Source organism: Lithobates pipiens, unplaced genomic scaffold (genome assembly GCF_037356315.1).
Source record: "Lithobates pipiens isolate NorthernLeopardFrog02 unplaced genomic scaffold, aLitPip1_a1.2 Scaffold_30, whole genome shotgun sequence".
Classification (NCBI taxonomy): domain Eukaryota; kingdom Metazoa; phylum Chordata; class Amphibia; order Anura; family Ranidae; genus Lithobates; species Lithobates pipiens.
In genome coordinates this window covers 48,049,103-48,066,781 of record NW_027507791.1, presented here as the reverse complement: position 1 = coordinate 48,066,781, position 17,679 = coordinate 48,049,103, and the positions used below count along the sequence as shown (strand labels likewise).

At 44.5% G+C, this 17,679-nt stretch overlaps 1 protein-coding gene across 9 annotated transcripts in view; it reads right to left on the bottom strand.

The window, feature by feature from the left end:
• The window catches only part of MEF2D (myocyte enhancer factor 2D), a 290,869-nt gene that overhangs the window by 13,821 nt on the left and 259,369 nt on the right, over positions 1-17,679 (bottom strand). For 6 of the 9 annotated variants that reach the window (XM_077464178.1, XM_077464182.1, XM_077464184.1 and 3 more), the window contains 5 exons: positions 16,491-16,698; positions 15,452-15,508; positions 9,396-9,580; positions 6,566-6,586; positions 597-729 (listed from right to left, as the gene is read on the bottom strand). In XM_077464178.1, coding sequence (XP_077320304.1) covers positions 597-729; positions 6,566-6,586; positions 9,396-9,580; positions 15,452-15,508; positions 16,491-16,698 — 604 coding nt within the window. The remainder of the gene's footprint in view (positions 1-596; positions 730-6,565; positions 6,587-9,395; positions 9,581-15,451; positions 15,509-16,490; positions 16,699-17,679) is intronic. The other 3 variants (XM_077464181.1, XM_077464186.1, XM_077464185.1) reach the window with 1 other exon arrangement.

The window sequence follows — 17,679 nt, the reverse complement described above, 5'->3', positions numbered from 1 at the left end:
AAAGCACTATTCCCCCGACAGATATAAGACCCTATTCTGCCCACTGACACCAACGATGGGGCACTATTCCTCCCACTGATACCAAATGTAGTGATGTTTTCACTGATGCCAGGAAATTTTCGGCTCTCGTTGACCACAGTCCAACCCCCCCCCCCCCTAAAGTCTGAAGGACAATAAACTGTCCCTTTGTGTGTAAAGTTTGGAGACCCCTGTTCTTGGACGATAAAACTTCCAAGGTGGTGAATATTTTTAAACCCCAAGTTGTGTTTTTTTTTTAAACTTAAATGGGTTTAAGGACTTTGTCCATGCACCCCATGTGACAGTGCTTGAGCTTGGATAAGAGTCAACTATCACTCCATGCCTGGAAGTACAAGGTAGGTCACTTGACTTTGGACACCACTCAGAATAGTGAGCAAGTGATTAAGTAGACCTTTGCCTTTACTCTGCAATAGTGAACCACAGGTTCTCTTTGCCATTATGACTATCTAGAACCTTAGAGCCTCTTTGGGAAGACCAGGTAGACAGTAGATAAAAAGCATAATCTACAGAATTGAACTTGGTTCAAACATGATCTACAGCTGATGGGTAACACTCACCTGTGTTGTATGCTGTGGACATGGCAGAGAAAGGCAGTCCATGATGGGACAGTAAACTGGGCGTTGCCACTGAAACAACCGGGGTGGTTAAAGAGTGTGCTGCTTGCGACGCTCCTCCTAACCGCTGTGCGTTCTGTAAGACAGGGGGAGAAGAGAGACACGACGATGACTTCTAGTGGAACAGTAAAATATCCATTTCATTAAAAACTGCAGACATCACAACACACAACTACTAAATGTACAATAATTAAGGCCACCCTAAAGGGCCCCATGCACAAGCTACGGGACTAATCTAAGCATCACTTGAAAAACTGGAAGATTTGGGGGGTTAACAGTCAAACAGCGTGCATATCTGAACATCAGAATTTTTTTTTCCCCCATGGACAACCATGTGACTAGGACAGGAAGTGACTGACACAACAGCAATAAAACATTATGCTTGTGGGGTGGAGGATGAGTGGGGGTTGTCACTGCTATGGCCTTTGCTGCTTCAACCACCCACACGTTAGCCAAAAGCTCCCTCAGGCTTTTGAATAGGGCCCTTGCCTATGACAGTGTGCTGCCGGAGAAGTGCTTTGCCCTCTACCATTACAGATAATGTCATTCATAAGACCTGTGTATGACCGTGTGAGAATTGCTCCTGTTGAGGAATTCCGTATCCCAATGTTCTGCCCTACTGGGCCTCAGTACATAGTCAATAGTATTGTTTAATGGCTTTAAAGAGAACAGTCAGGAATGTGTATTTGTAAGAATCTGAACGGCCACTTTAAAATTGTTACATCTTTACCAGTCGGGGTGTGTGCTGTTATTTACTAGTTTTCTCTCCCAGACGGATCAGGCAGTACAGCCCCCATAGAGGTGGTCTTGTCACCTCCCTGCCCGAGTTCAGAGGATGATAACCAACAAGGGTAAAACACTCAGGTAACAGACTTTTCATAGCATCTTTGGGATATATTAGAGTGTCTTTTTTGGGTCTGAGCTCATGTAGGAGATAGGGCTGCCTCTGTGGGGGCCTTAAAGTAGCTATAAAACCCTAACTAGGTAATATTTAGTTGGACGAAGCACTGTATAAATTGTAAACCTGTGGTCGCCAAACTGCAGCCCTTTGCTTGCCTTTCTCCCCCCCTTGGGGTACAGTTCCTATCACTGACACCAACAATGGTGAACCATTCCTCCCACTGATGCCAATGATAGGGCACTATTCCTTCCACTGACACCATTCCCTCCACTGAGGCCAAGGATGGGGGACTATTCCTCCCACCGACATCAACGATGGGGCACTAGTCCTCACACCGACACTAAGGATGGGGTACTATTCCTCTCACTGGTGCCAACACTGGGGCATTATTCCCTCCACTGAGGCTAACGATGGGGCACTATTCCCTCCTGCTGACATCAATGACGGGGCACTATTCTTTCCACCTACACAAATGATGGGGCAATATTATTTCCACTGACACCAAAGATGGGGCAGTATTCCTTCCACTAATACTAACCAAGGCGCACTATTCCTCTCGCTGACATCAACGATGGGGCACTATTCCTCTCACTCTCACCAATGATAGGGCACCAATAATTTCCCTATTGCCAAAGATGGGACTGTTTACTCCCACTGATGCCAGGGCATTTTCTACTCCAACTGGCCACATTCTCTCTTCTCCCCCCCCCCCCCCCCCCCCCCCCAAAGTCTGAAGCACCGTAAACTAGCCATTTGATTAGAAAGTTTGGAGACATGCACTCCAGTGGTTGACGCATGGCATTTCTCTGGCTGGGTTTGTGGATGGGGACAGTGGTGAATCATGCCTGCGTAATTTATATAAAAACTACCACTTGTAGTCTCATTGGGAAGCTCATTTACATGAGAGGGTGACAAAACTGGAAAACAATTAGAAAACAGAATGTTGTCCCTGATATTTAGAGCTGTTCTATATACAGTCAGGTCCATAAATATTGGGACATCGACACAATTCTAATCTTTTTGGCTCTATACACCACCACAATGTATTTGAAATGAAACAAACAAGATGTGCTTTAACTGCAAACTTTCAGCTTTAATTTGAGGGTATTTACATCCAAATCAGGTGAACGGTGTAGGAATTACGACAGTTTGTATATGTGCCTCCTACTTTTTAAAGGGACCAAAAGTAATGGGACAGATTAACAATCATCCATCAAACTTTCACTTTTTAATACTTGGTTGCAAATCCTTTCAGGTCAATTACAGCCTGAAGTCTGGAAGGCATAGACATCACCAGACGCTGGGTTTCATCCCTGGTAATGCTCTGCCAGGCCTCTACTGCAATTGTCTTCAGTTCCTGCTTGTTCTTGGGGCATTTTCCCTTCAGTTTTGTCTTCAGCAGGTGAAATGCATGCTCAAATCGGATTCAGGTCAGGTGATTGACTTGGCCATTGCATATAATTCCACTTCTTTCCCTTAAAAAAAAAACTCTTTGGGTGCTTTCGCAGTATGCTTTGGGTCATTGTCCATCTGCACTGTGAAGCACCGTCCAATGAGTTCTGAAGCATTTTGCTGAATTTTGTTGAATATGTGCAGATAATATTGCCCTTCACTTCATAATATATCCTGCTGTTTTTGTCAGCAGTCACATCATCAATAAATAAAAGAGAACCAGTTCCATTGGCAGCCATACATGCCCACGCCATGACACTACCACCACCATGCTTCACTGATGAGGTGCTCTTGATCTGAGTGTTCTTGATCTGGCCAAATGTTGGGAAGGGTGTTTCCTTCACCAGGGAAAGAATTCTTCGGTCATCCACCACAGTTTTCCATGGTCTTCTGGGTCTTTTGGTGTCGCTGAGCTCACCGGTGCATTCTTTCTTTTTAAGGATGTTCCAAACAGACATGCAGGTAGGTTAATTGGCTTCTGTCCAAAATTGTCCCTAGTATATGATTGGGGACCTTGGATTGTGGGCTCCTTGAGGGTAGGGACCAATGTGAGGGTGCAATGTACAGGCATAGAGACAATTGTAGACACTCACTCAGGTTGAACAGGATGGACTGGTGTCTTTATTCAACCTTACGAACTATGAAACTATGAAACAGTTGATTTGGCCACACCTAATGTTTTTGCTATCTCTCTGATTGGTTTATTTTGTTTTTTCAGCCTGTTTTTTCAGCCAATGTCTTTATTCAACCTTACTAACTATGAAACTATGAAGAGTGGAGACTCCGATTACTATTTTAAATGCACTTTGATGACCTGTTCTCTTTAAAACTCACAGGATGAATAATTTTTCCTGCCATGCAAAGCAGCATTTACCCAGTACCCTTTTCTTATTTAAGAGAGTCTTATTTGCAGTTCCTTTACGGAAAGAGGGAGTTAAGAGGGGACAGGCTGTGATGTTTCCTCTCCTCTCTCATCCTCCAAACATCAGACAATGAGCCTTTCATGGCTCTGGATCATCACAAGCTGGGTTAGGTCACACATCCTCGGTGTGAAAAAAGGGCAGCTGGGAGGGCCATTTCCTCCAGACATGCTTCTGGAAGAATGAGCTGCCTTCAACTCCCCCTCATCCACAGCCATGTGATTTCCAGCCTTCAAAAAAGACGCTTGCAAGGCCTTCTCTGACCACTGAATGCCTGTGATGTATGCGGCACTGACATGCAACTCTCGGAAGAATCAAAGAGTTTTGTCTAATTCTTGGCAGCCATGTTGTCTCCCCAAGCCAATGTTCTTGATAACCTCCCCCCCCCCCTCAGCGTATTAGGAAGTGGTGACATCACTCAGGAATTAGGCCTAAGTACGGAAAGCAGAATGCTGCATCAGACCCAGTATGGCTACTACTTGAAGCAGTCAGAACTTTCAAGCAGCAAATCTGTACTTTAAAAAGAACTCCAAAAAAAAAAATCTTTGCATCGAAATCAGGGGTCTCCAAACTTTTGAAATAAAGAGCCTTTCAGGCTCTTAGGGGGGCCGGACAGTTGGGAGTAGAGAATGTCCTGGCATCAGTGAGAGAAAACAATGCCATCTTTGGTATTAGGGGAGGAGTAGTGCCCGTCGTTGCTGTCGGTGGAAGGAACAGTGCCCTGTCGTTGCCAGGAACAGTGCCTTGACTTTGGTTTTGGTGGAGGGAACAGTGCCCCGTTGTTGCTAGGGACAGTACCTTGAATTTGGTTTTGATGGAGTGAACAGTGCCCCGTTGTTGCTGTCCATGAAAGGAACTGTGCCCTGTTGTCGGTGTCAGTGGAAGGAACAGTGTTCCATTATTGGCGTCAGTGTGTAGAATACTGTCCGAGTAGAATCTGGCCTCCGGGCCACAGTTTGGAGACCATTGATCTAAAATATATGACCTCCATGTATGCGTTGTACTTTGAGAATCTTCTTCCATGGACCAAGGTCAGAGTTTTAGAGTACTCAACCAACTTGACTATAGAAAACAAATGGGCACCTAATGTGAGCTAATATTAGACAAAATAAAAGGTCCACTTCGGAATAAGGCTTAATGTACATATACTGACCTTCTGCTTGATTCCGCGCCATTCTGTTTCACCACCAGCCCAACCGAGAAATACCAGGTACTTCTAGGTAGGGGAAACCCATGATGTTCCTCCTGCCTTACCAAAAAAGCTGCCACTAGGCTTAAGATTTTTTTTTTTTTTGGTATGAGGGCCAGGAGCAGTGTGTGTATAGCTTCTGTGCAAGTCATGACTTTCGTCAACCTAAGCCTCTGGCAAGGTAGGATGGAAAATAAGTACACGTACCCTAAATCCCTACAGTAAAATTACCTTCTGACCAGTGTAAAGTAAAAGTACAAAGTCAATTTTAACTTTTGCCTCTTTAACCCTCCCAATTTTGCAAATGACTAGCAAGATTTAGTAGGAGCAAAGGATGCAAATGTTGGAAAAATGCATCTTAGGCCAAGTATCGTGTGCCATCTAAATGTATTCCACCATTTTAATCTTCATTAAGTGTCATGGTGTCCCACGGACAGTTTGCCCAGTGGGACACAGACAGCACTGGAAACCCAAGAGAGGGTCCAACCCTTCCCTTCCCTACCTGAAGCTTTTAAAAAAAAAAAAGTTGCCTGGAGTTCAATGCCATCATAACATCCTTTGTCTTTCATTTTTCACTGCTGGGACATAGAGTGCTTTAAGGTGCCCACAGCCAAGCATTCAGCTGCCTGGTTTATGAACATAAATGCTCAGCAAAGATCTCACGTCCGTAGGACAAATATAGGGTATGCTGTCCCTACCCTCATGGAAGATTCATTGCTGAATGCCAGCAGGGGCTCATCCTATGCCTCACAAAACCAAAGGAAAGGACCGACTACACTCTGAAAAAAAAAATTCAAATGCTGGTAACTTTAGTCATTCGGACAACAAGAACAGAGTGTACCCTGGCCTGGGACCCCCTCCTTTAGCGTAGTTCCCACACAAAGCTATGCTTAATCGTGAAACACGTCAGAGGAGTAGGTCCCAGTTGGGGACAGTTCCAGTTGTATGGGTGAATGGTTACTAGTGTCTGAATTTTCTTAGGAATGCAGCTGGTCTTTTTGCCACCTTAGATCATCACTTGACAGTTCTCGGAAGGTTTTAGGGTCAAGTTAAGAAAAACTTTTCCCAGTTGCCAATATTTCTTCTCCAATAAGGATGGTGGTCTACCATGGCTACATCCATAACTTCCTTCATAGCCCAAAAATAAATCCTTGTGTGAACTAACCCCATTTGTTTAGGGACAAGGCTAGTACAGCAGAAACCGCAGGATGGTCAAGATAGTGCTTGCCCAAATGCGCCGAAAGCCATTTTCTGATTGCTATCCAGCGGTAACCATTATAAGCTGCATTTTGTTATAAAATAAGCTTTTTTTGTTGTCAATAAAGATTTGTGTGGAAGTACAAGATGGCATGCATGGTTTTCGGCTTAAAAGCACAAAGAAAAAAAAAACTCCACTGAAAGCGGACACAGAATTCACAGTAGTGAAAGAGATGCAAGCAAGTCAACTCACCATCTCCAACTGCTCCTCCGTCTGCGTGCAAAAAGCAGAATATTGAAAGGCAGAGGGGAAAAGAAAAAAAAAAAAAAAAACACCAAACAAAGCTTATTAAATAGGGAAATGCTTCATGGGACTAAACACACAACACACACGGGAAGTCATGGTGGTTGATTTACTAAAACTGAAGGGTGCAAAATCTGGTGCAGCTCATGGTAGCCAATACGCTTCGAACTTCAGCTTGTTCAAATAAGCTTTGACAAAAAAGAAAAAAAAAATGGAAACCAATTGGGTTCTATGCAGAGTTTCATAAGATTTTGCACTCTCCAGTTTTAGTAAGTCGACCCCACTGTCTAATAAAGCATTAAAACCTAAGAAAAAATGTATTTCAAAGACGTATTATCTGATATATACACATGCAAAAAGCTGTTATTGTGATGATGCATATTGCAGATAATGAGAAGGTACATAGATGTTATGTGGGCAAAACTGGAAAGGGTATCGCTACCCGAAACTTTTGGAGAGAGAGTAGGGAAGAGTTAGATACCCCTTTCAGGTTTGTTTTGCTATCTGTGTTACATTAGGGAAAATGCCTAGGGACACAACAGGAAGCGAGTGGGAATCCCCTCTTGGATTGTTGTCACCAAGACAGATGTCCCCAGTGGATGATTTCACGTCAGCTCCTCTTCTGGAGAAACTAACATTTTGGACTTCCGTTCCCTTCTCTTTATATGCTGGTTATCAGGACAAACAGAGAGGGTGAATCACTGCAGTGGGGGAACAGACAGCAATAGAAAACCTGTCAGGAGTTCCAACTGTTCCCCACACTATCCAAACTTCACGAAAAAATTTTTGGCTAGAGATACGTTTTAAGATGATGTCTACTCCCTAAATATACTTTGGTGGTCACTGCTTTTCTTTATAAGGGTCAATACCTAGCTAAAGTGATGACCGTTAATTTGTAGTAAGGGCCCAGTACATTGCGAGATTGTAGAAGTGTCAGTCACTTAAGGACTGTGGCCAGTCCTTGAATCTAGTGGTCTTCAAACCATGAACGTAGTGGCTGTCCCTCAAGGAGTCCAGAGTTGGATAGTCACTACATCCAGGGATGTCCTATGTCCAGTGGTCATTACCTAGTGCGTATTCCACTAGTGTCCTTTTTCTCTAGTGTTTATTATGAACATTCCATGGTGGCCTGAGTCATGACGCAAATTTCCTGTGTCTAATGGTGGTCCAGCGACAGTGTAGAAGTGGCAGCCACTTAAGGGCTGTGACCAGTGTTTGATTGTAGTGTTGGCCAGTCCTTGGACCAGTGGTCTTCCAACCATGAGCACAGTGGCTGTCCCTATTGGTGTCCAGAGTTGGCTTGTCACCATATCCAGGGATGTCCCATGTGCAGTGGTCATTACCTAGTGCATATTACCCTTGTGTCCTTTTCTCTAGTGTTTATTACTAACATTCCATGGTGGCCTAAGTCATGACCAAGATTCCTGTGTCCATTGGTGGTCTAGCGAGAGTGTAGAAGTGTTGGTTCCTTAAGGATTGTAGCACTGGTCAGTCCCTGGATCTAGTGGTCTTAAAACCATGAACGTAGTTCTTCTAGGTGTCCAGAGTTGGAAAGTCACCACATCCAGGGTTGTCCAGTGGTCATTACCTAGAGCAGGGATATGCAATTAGCGGACCTCCAGCTGTTGCAGAACTACAAGTCCCATGGGGCATAACAAGACTCTGACAGCCACAAGCATGCCACCCAGAGGCAGAGGCATGATGGGACTTGTAGTTTTGCAACAGCTGGAGGTCTGCTAATTGCATATCCCTAACCTAGAGCATATTCCACCAGTGTCCTTTTCTCTAGTGTGCATTATATTCCATGGTGGTCTGGGTGATGGCTATTATTCCTGTGTCTAATGATGGATTACCCCTGGCCCATCGCTCCCGTCCATTGCAGTGCTGTGCCATGCTTCTTTCTTGTGCCAAGTTGCACTAAGACCTCAGCTGGCTGCAGGTCACAAACAGGAGGAGCAAGAGACTCCAAATCGCTATAATGTTTATTAGTAAGGTCCCATAAAATATCAACACGTTTCGGGGGACATACTACTCTCCTTCATCAGGGTCTAAAATCACATCAGAGCTTAAGTGAACTCAATATCAGGCTTTGCTAAACTGATCTGTTATAGGTTACACCTGAATGTATCAGAGAAGATTGGTGAGAAAATGTGATTGCGACTAGTACTGTTGAGACTGTAGGCCCACGGTAATCAGTAGAAGGTATAGCATTGGAATAGACAAGCACTCAACAGCTAGAGTGACTTCACATGGACCATTTGGCACCAAAGTAGCTTTACATGGACCACATATACCAATACTCTCTTCGTCAAAAATTGTCCAATCACCTCCTACTTGAAGAGCAGAAATTGTCATTGGCTGTAAATGCTTCATAAATTAACTTTAAAGAAAAAGTAAAATACGTAAGAAAAAATGTAAGGCCTCATGCACACTATGCTCTTCTGAATGCTTTTCTCTTGGCGAGAAAAGAAGTGCCGAAAATGCGCCTAAGGCCAAGTTTTTTCATGTCGCTCAGGCTCGTCAAGCATTTGGGCGTTTATTCGATTCTGGCCATTGAAATGACTAAACACGCTTTGCCTTTAGGCGCATTTACATGCATTTGGGTGGGTCGTGGCATAATAACATCCCCTCATCAGTAAAGCTGGTTTCCATCCATGTGACACAATTAAAATCAAAGACAAGCCACTGAAAGATGGGCTGTTTGTAGATTTCCCAGCATGCAAATGTCGAAGATGAAATTCGGAGGGTGGTGGTGCCATAATGAGGCTTCGGTACTCACCAAATGATGCATTAATCCTTTGCCGCTCTGTGAGGTGATGACGCGCAGGTCAGGTTTGCGACTGTTGGTGCCGAGCTGATTGTTCTGGGAGGGAGGCGGAGGGCTCTTGGCCGGGAGAACTTTACCCATGCTGTTGCCGTTGGATATTAGGCCTGGTGAGGCTCGTGCGCTGATGTAGCCGTTGCCTAAATTAGAAGGAGGACATATGAGACGATTTTGTGTATGTCACAAAAATAACGAGAATGAATAAACATGACCCATATAAACAGGGAGTCTATTGTGTGTGATCAGTCAGACAGGAAGTGACTTCTGACAGGATTTTATTGCTTCTCTGCCCAAATGAGGGAGATTTCTCCTCACTTCCTGTCAGGATTATGAGTGAAACAGGAAGTTAGTCTAAATCGCTAGCTCTATGCAAAACCTTCTAAGGATGGCAATTTTAAGGAGAATACCTTTACAAATGGAGCCATAAAATAAACACAACTTATAGCCAAAACCTTTTTTGTTATTGATCAGGGTAACAAAATGGCTGCTGCAACAGGACATACTAAAAAGAAAGAAGTGTCTGCTTATAGGGCAGCTTGGCTTTGTCAGGTGGAAAGTGGAAGTGTAGGCCCAGGCTTGGTGTATGGAGCCAGGGCTGTCTCTCCCTCACAGCCCTCCAACGCAAACCATACTCCAGTTTCTAGAAGCGGGCAGCAGGAATGCCGAGAATGCCGGGTGACGTCAATTCTGACATTCATAGAACTAGCCTGGCCAGAATCTGAAACAGCTGATGGGGACGCAGGCCTGCATCTCTGCTCTCATGTACATTTACTCTGCTGTATGCACAAGACTGAGCCTTCGGTTGTAGGCATGGCCTACCCGCTAATGAGGCCAGATTACGACCACATTCTGGACTACCTAAACAAACAAGGCCAGATTATGGTCTAAATAAGCAAGTCTACATTACGACTACACTCTGAGCTACCTAAATAATTAAGATTAGATTGCAGTCACATTTGGGGCTATATAAACAAGGCCACATTACAACCACATTATGGACTACCTACACAAACAAGGCCCGATTTTTGGACACATTTTGAACTACCAAAATAAACGAGGCCAAATTATGGACATATTTTGGACTACCTAAATAAAGCCACATTACAACCACACTCTAGACTGCCTAAATAAACAGAGTGAGATTATGGTCACATTTTGGACTAAATCAGGGGGGGGGGGGGATCTCCAAACTTTCTAAACAAAGGGCTACTTTACGGTTGTTCAGACTTTAGGGATGCCGGACTGCGCCCAGTGGGAGTAAACCGTGCCCTGTCTCTGGTATTAGGGGGAAGAATGGCGCCCCCTCATTGGTGTCAGTAAGAAAAATACTGCCCAATTGTTGGTGTCAGTGGAAGGAAATATGTCCTATTGTTGGTGTTAGTAGGAAGAATAATGCTTTAAAGACAAACATGTTATACTTACCTCCACTGTGCAGCTCGTTTATGCACAGAATGGCCCCGAACCTGGTCTTCTGGGGTCCCTCAGCGGCTGTCTCTGCTTCCCCCCGCAAGTACTTCTCACGTTCATGCGAGCTCCCTCGCATGATGAGAAGCACTTGCGGGTGTGCTCCCGTGATACAGCCGGTGTCCTGTCAAATACTGTCCTCCGTCGGATAGTGTCCGCTGTGTACTGTGCATGCGCAGTACACATGACAAGCAGATTCCGAAAATATCCGAAGATGAATGGTGCCTGCGCCGTGAGTCCAGGTTCAAGCCCCACCATCCAAGTGGACATAGAGTTAAAATAAAAAAGAGCCGAGTGAAGTGAAGCCGCGCCCGAAGCGTGGCGAGCGAGGGGCCCTCTATGTGCAGCCCTATGTCCACTTGGATGGTGGGGTTTGCAGCTGGACTCACGGTGCAGGCGCCATTCATCTTCCGAGATTTTCCGAATCTCATTGTGCTCCATACTGTGCAAGCGCTGTGCCTGCACAGTACGGGGCGGACACTATTCAATAGGTGGACATTTTTGGACAGAACACCAGCGCTCACTGTATCACTCGGCCCCGTCCCCCCTGGCGCACCGCATCATTGGATGTGATTGACAGTAGCACCAGCCATTGGCTGCGCTGCTTTCAATCCATCCACTCCAGCCAAGCAACGGCCGGGCTGAGCCGCGAAGAGGATGTCGGAGGCGAGCGTGGGACTTTCGAGGGGTCAGGAAAGTAAAACAGGGGGGCACTGTCAGATGTTTTTTCACCTTAATGCATAGAATACATTAAGGTGAAAAAATGTTTACATTTACAACCCCTTTAAGTCCAGATAAAGGAAAGCAAAGAGCTGCATCCAGCCCCCAGGCTGCAGTTTGAAAGACACTGATCTAAATAAACAAGGCCACATTACAACCACACTCTAAACCAGTGATGGCGAACCTTGGCACCCCAGATGTTTTGAAACTACATTTCCCATGATGCTCATGCCTCTCTGCAGTGTTGTTGAGCATCATGGGAAATGTAGTTCCAAAACATCTGGGGTGCCAAGGTTCGCCATCACTGCTCTAGACTACCGAAATAAACAAGGTGAGATTTCAGGCACATTTTGGACTACTGAAATAAACAAGGCCAGGTTATGAACACCTTTTGGACCACCTAAATAAATGAGGTCTCATTAAGACCACACTAAAAGACTATTTAAATACAATAGACCAGGTTATGGGCATCTTTTTGACTACATAAATAAGTCCTCATTACGACCACACCCTGGACTGTCTAAATAAATAAGGCCAGGATATGGACACATTTTAGACCACCTATTACTCACTGTAAGAAACTAAATTTACCTGCCTTCCCTGTTCACACTGGCACTGAGCAAAGTAAGGGGTAGTACTTGAATTTGAAACGTCCTTCATGAAGCACGACAGATGTCATGGGCAATGTCCATGAAAGGGTCAACCAGTATGAAACCAACTCCAAAGTCAACCTGTTGCTAGGCCTGCATGGCAAAGCACCTGGTTGACTTGTAAGAGAATTTTTGTTTATTACATGACACTTATCGCTTGGGTGCTTGACTCGCCGCACCCACCCATCCTAAGTGGGCAGAAAGGCTGGTATCGCTTCAGCAGATTTCACGATTCCCCACTGTGAAACTCGTTGGCTGCCAAGGGAAATTCAAATGACAACTCTGAAGGGCCACATGCCCATCGGTGTCCAATCTGATTAAAGGGAAAGGAGACTTGAACGTCTTGGACAACACCGTGACGGCGGTGTGGCATCGACAGTGGGGAGAGGGAGAGAGGAGGGGCTACTCACGGCACGCTGAGTCTAATGATGATAATGAAATCTTATTAATCAAAGAGGCAGGCTGATTACTCGCTGCGTTCACCCACCGTAACAGGGACTTTATAATCATGCAGGGGAGAAAACAACATTATATTCAATAGAGTGGAGGGGGGGCGACCAGAAGCACTAACAATTACCCGTTTACCTGCTTGAAGCAGTGTAACAGTCACTATGGCTCAATATTCTAACCAGCAAACGCATCCAAAAAATTTTTTTCCCATAAAATTATCAAATTTTTTGTAAAAATTGTAACGGAAGGATCCTTCGTTTGATCGTTTTAGTGTGCTCTTGATTGATTTTCGCTGTTGGCTTTGGTAGAATTTGGTTGATCACTTCCAATCAATTAAATATTCGCTTGTTTGCTATCTTTCATATGTAAATTGTCCACAAATCTCCATTTCTATAGCTACATTTAAGCAGATTGTGAAACAAAATTTTAAAAGGTGCATGCTTGGCTTTACAGAGACCGTACAATCAGACTGTATCGCCTGTTGCTAGCTTAAAGGTTTCTGGCGGCGTTTGCGCACTTAATTGTGTAAAAAATAATAATTGCAGCTTCGTTTCTGCGTGTTTATGGTTTCACAATGACAGCGGTGCACCTTCTCCACCGAGGGCTCCCGGGTGATGCTACAGCTATTTACATCTATAATAATATTGATTTCATTGACTTTGGAGCCCTGGAAACAAACAGCGGTGACACATCCAGGCAGCGCAGCATAGCCCGTCTTCCAGCCCTTCCTGTGCTAATAGTGCCGTTTTGCAGATTACATCCATTGTACTCAGCAGAGATAATTAGAGTGTTTAGGAGATGACCTGCTAATTTACGCAGCTGTTCTCATATCGAGCTCTCCTCGTCAGTTACTGGTCCCGGTGGGTTGGGGGGGAATACTGGCGTGTATGCTATTGCAGATGGAAGCTGAAAGAGGGGACGCGCATCAATTTTTTGCCAAAGAGACTATTTAAAGGGAAAAATCGACACCAAAACTGATATTTCAGTTAGGAGTGGGGAATGGTGGGTTGGGGACACCAACTTGAAGACTCCGGCAACGGTATGTCCTTGAAGCTCCTCGTCAGTTACCGGTCCCGGTGGGTTGGGGGGGAATGCTGGCGTATATGCTATTGCAGATGGAAGCTGAAAGAGGGGACGCGCATCAATTATTTTGCCGAAGAGACTATTTAAAGGGAAAAATCGACACCAAAACTTATATTTCAGTTAGGAGTGGGGAATGGTGGGTTGGGGGCACCAACTTGAAGACTCCGGCAACGGTATGGCCTTGAAGCTCCTCGTCAGTTACCGGTCCCGGTGGGTTGGGGGGGAATACTGGCGTGTATGCTATTGCAGATGGAAGCTGAAAGAGGGGACGCGCATCAATTATTTTTCAGAAGAGATTATTTAAAAGGGAAAAATCTACAACAAAACTGATATTTCAGTTAGGAGTGGGGAATGGTGGGCTGGGGACACCAACTTGAAGACTCCGGCAACGGTATGGCCTTGAAGCTTTGCATGTTTTCACCTGGGAGGATGTTCTCCTTTTATCATGTTTGTGTACACCATATTTGAAGTGCACCTAAGGCCAAGTTTTGGATGGAGCAGGGATGAGTTAGAGCCCCCTTTGGGGTTTTACTGCTATACGCCCACTGGGGAAGTTTCCTCTCTCTATATAGACTGGTAACCAATTTTAGAGTTGAAGGAAAATCTTCTAATGGTGGCATTTATTCTACTCATAACTACGTGTGGCTAGAGAACCACTTTAAAGCAAGCCATGGGAGATATTTGAAGGCTGCCATTATCATCGCTGACCACCTGCTTCTAAAAATACTAAATGCCAGGCTGTCAAAATGATGACTTTGCTTTCAAATGTTCAGTCACTGACCTAGAACAGTAATACATATAACACCTTCAGCCCATAGGAAGTGGGCATCGTTCAAACCAGAAGATGACCAGTGTTGGATCTCAGTAATGGTAAACCATGGAAGGAAGTCATCTTTGGCTTTTTACCCCAAGATGGAATTAAAGAAAGAAAACCTGTCACCACAGAAATATGGAGGATGATATTGCTGACCTCTCCTGAAAACACTAGTTTCAAGGTCAATACTAATAAAATGGCTCAGTTACTTCTCAAGTCATGGATTCAGAAAATATACTGGTTAATGTAGTGGTTATTGGTACTGTGCCTCCCTGATACATATAGGTGCCACTGGGAGTTCAAGAGTCTCCGTTAGAAGCCACAGCTCTGCAATGCTCCTACAGAATAAATATTGACCTATCCCCAACTATCACATTAGAATGTTCGCTATCCAGACCCGAAACTGAAATCCAGCTGTTGTGAGTTTATGCACTTCGCACATCATCATGATCACGGTTGAGCTGAATAATTCCGTTATGATTTTAGCAAAAGACAAGGGATGGCAACATTGCTACCCACAATGAAAGCGGAGAACAGCCGTGTGAGTCCTGTGTATACTGGCAGTGGTCTGATCTGGAGTGCAAGAGGGAGAAGCAAGCCCTGCTAGTTTCCTCATTGTGGGAACCTCAGCTCACCCGGACCACCCAGAAGCAGAGAGAAACTCCATGGAGAACAGGCCATGAAGCCTAGAGATTAAAGCACCCAATAGAAAAATGGTTCTCATTACCAACAGCGACTAGGTCACACTGCCGTTTTATTGGTTATGTGCAATGATAGTTTCCCTATACTTTATGGCGCCAATGTCCGAGACATCTGAGACCTGCACTCACCTACAGGACTTGGACAGGTTCCATTAGAGTTGTTTAGGTCTCCCCCGAGCATTGCACCTGCAGTGACAAAGGAAACCCATGAGAAAAACAAAATAACTAATTACTTGAGCCCAAAACTGACATAAATGCACTTGAGTTTAAGTAATGATTTCACTTAGTCCATTAAACAAATAATAGTGCATGGTTTCAAAGATCTGAAACTCAAGGTGCTCCACTTTTGATCAAGTCAAGAGATCTGTAAAAACACAAATGTATACCAAAGTTGGAAGGATAACGTGTTTCAGGGGATGTGCCCCCTTCCTCAGAGGAAACTGAGGAAGGGGCAAGCCCCCCAAAACACTTTAGCCTTCCAACTTTGGTATACCTAGTCAGATGTTCACGGCTGGAGTTGAGATTTGATACGCCTGTTCTTTTTTACATTTGTGAGTATGTTTTTGTCTGTTGCATTTAACAGGGGCGGTGGTAATGCACTAGGTGTTTTTTTACGCCCGCCTGTATGTTTTTACAGTTCTTTTGGAGATTTCTTAGTCAGGGGAGGGCTGCATTTGGCGAAGCATTACGAGTTGGGACACCTTTGGATGTAGAACAGCACTGGAGTGTTTGAATTAAAGTCAAGAGATACCTTGCTCAATTTCCAGACATTGGTCAGTGAGCCTGAGCTTGTGGTTACACCTGCCTGGTGCGGTCATTATAAGGTTTTCTCACACCAGATAGACACTGCAAACATTTTACATTATAGAGAATGAAGCAGGGAGGACAGACATATTCTTGGCTTAATAAGGGCTGAAACACACTCTTTAATTTTGTGACTTCTAGACCATCTAGTGAAGTGATGGCGAACCTTGGCACCCCAGATGTTTTGGAACTACATTTCCCATGATGCTCAAATACACTGCAAAGTGCATGAGCATCATGGGAAATTTAGTTCCCAAACATCTGTGGTGCGAAGGTTCGCCATCATTGATCTAGTGTGACCTAGGCCACAAAAAAAATAAATTAATAAGGACATTCATGCATTTGTTCTTGGCCTGGTCCTCACCTGCACTGGCTGGCCTCTGAGGTAGCCCCGGAGATACTGTGTTCCTCTGTAGAGCGGGTGGCTGTGGAGACAGGAGTCGTGGGTCTGTGAGCGATGCAGTCATCAGGGACTGTGTGACAAGCTGACCGGCTTGGTTGAACTGCAGTGCATTTGGATTGGTCACAGGGACCGTCACCGGCATGGCGAAATTGGGGGCTGGAACTGCAGACTGAACACACAAAGTGATGAGATCACAACAGGTACGTTATGTGCTATAAGCCCCAGGCAGCTGTCTGAAATGACAACTGGAACCCAGTAACCTATTTAATACAGTTGAATTGATAATGAATCTGTAAGGACAGAAAAAGTGAGACAATCGCTAACTTGTTTTTATAAAGATACAGTTACGGGAGGGCTGTCGGTATCGTCCAAACTTAATTAGTTTGTGGCCTTGTTCATAGAGGCTTCAGCAGTTTGTAGAACGTGCTTTTGCAAAGCATTTGTGAAGCTTTTGGCAAGGTTTAGGCAACTTTGTTGAAGCATTTAAAGCATAAATCAGTTCTAGTGATAGGTTAACGTCCAACACCGGACTAAATGTTTTTTTTTTTTTTAAAAAGGTACCCCAAGCAGGGTCAAAAAAATAAACAAAAATTAAGGGTCAGGCTGTAATGCTCACCTTTAGAGTTGTCCCTCTTCCCTGCCAATTACCTCTTCTTTGCCACAAGATGCCCCTTTCCTTGTTGGACGACACCCAGCATATTACTACACTGATACTGTAAGTGCAGGGTGTCATGGGACTACTCCCTAAGAAGTCATAAACATGGCACCCTTCAGTTAAAGTGTACTGATCATCACGTCAGCACCACCCAGCCTGAAGAGGAGAAGATGAAGAGGAACCCACAGCTTTACATGACCTGCCTGAACCTTTTTTGGAAAGCAGAGTATTAAAACACAAAAAGCAAAAAAATACAGCCAGTGGGAAGCCATATTAAAAAAGGAGAGGGGTATATTATTTTTTGGGTGGGAAGGTAGGAGGAATTTTATTTTTATTTTTTAAAGGGATGCTGAAGTCCAAAACTAGGCTTTGAATACATATCTTTTTTTTCCTAAACTAGCTCGAGGGTTGTTGAAAGCCTGCTAGCTGCTTGTTTAGGGTGTCAAAACAAAAACCCAACAGGAGCGCCAGACCAAATGGTTCACGTCGCTTTAA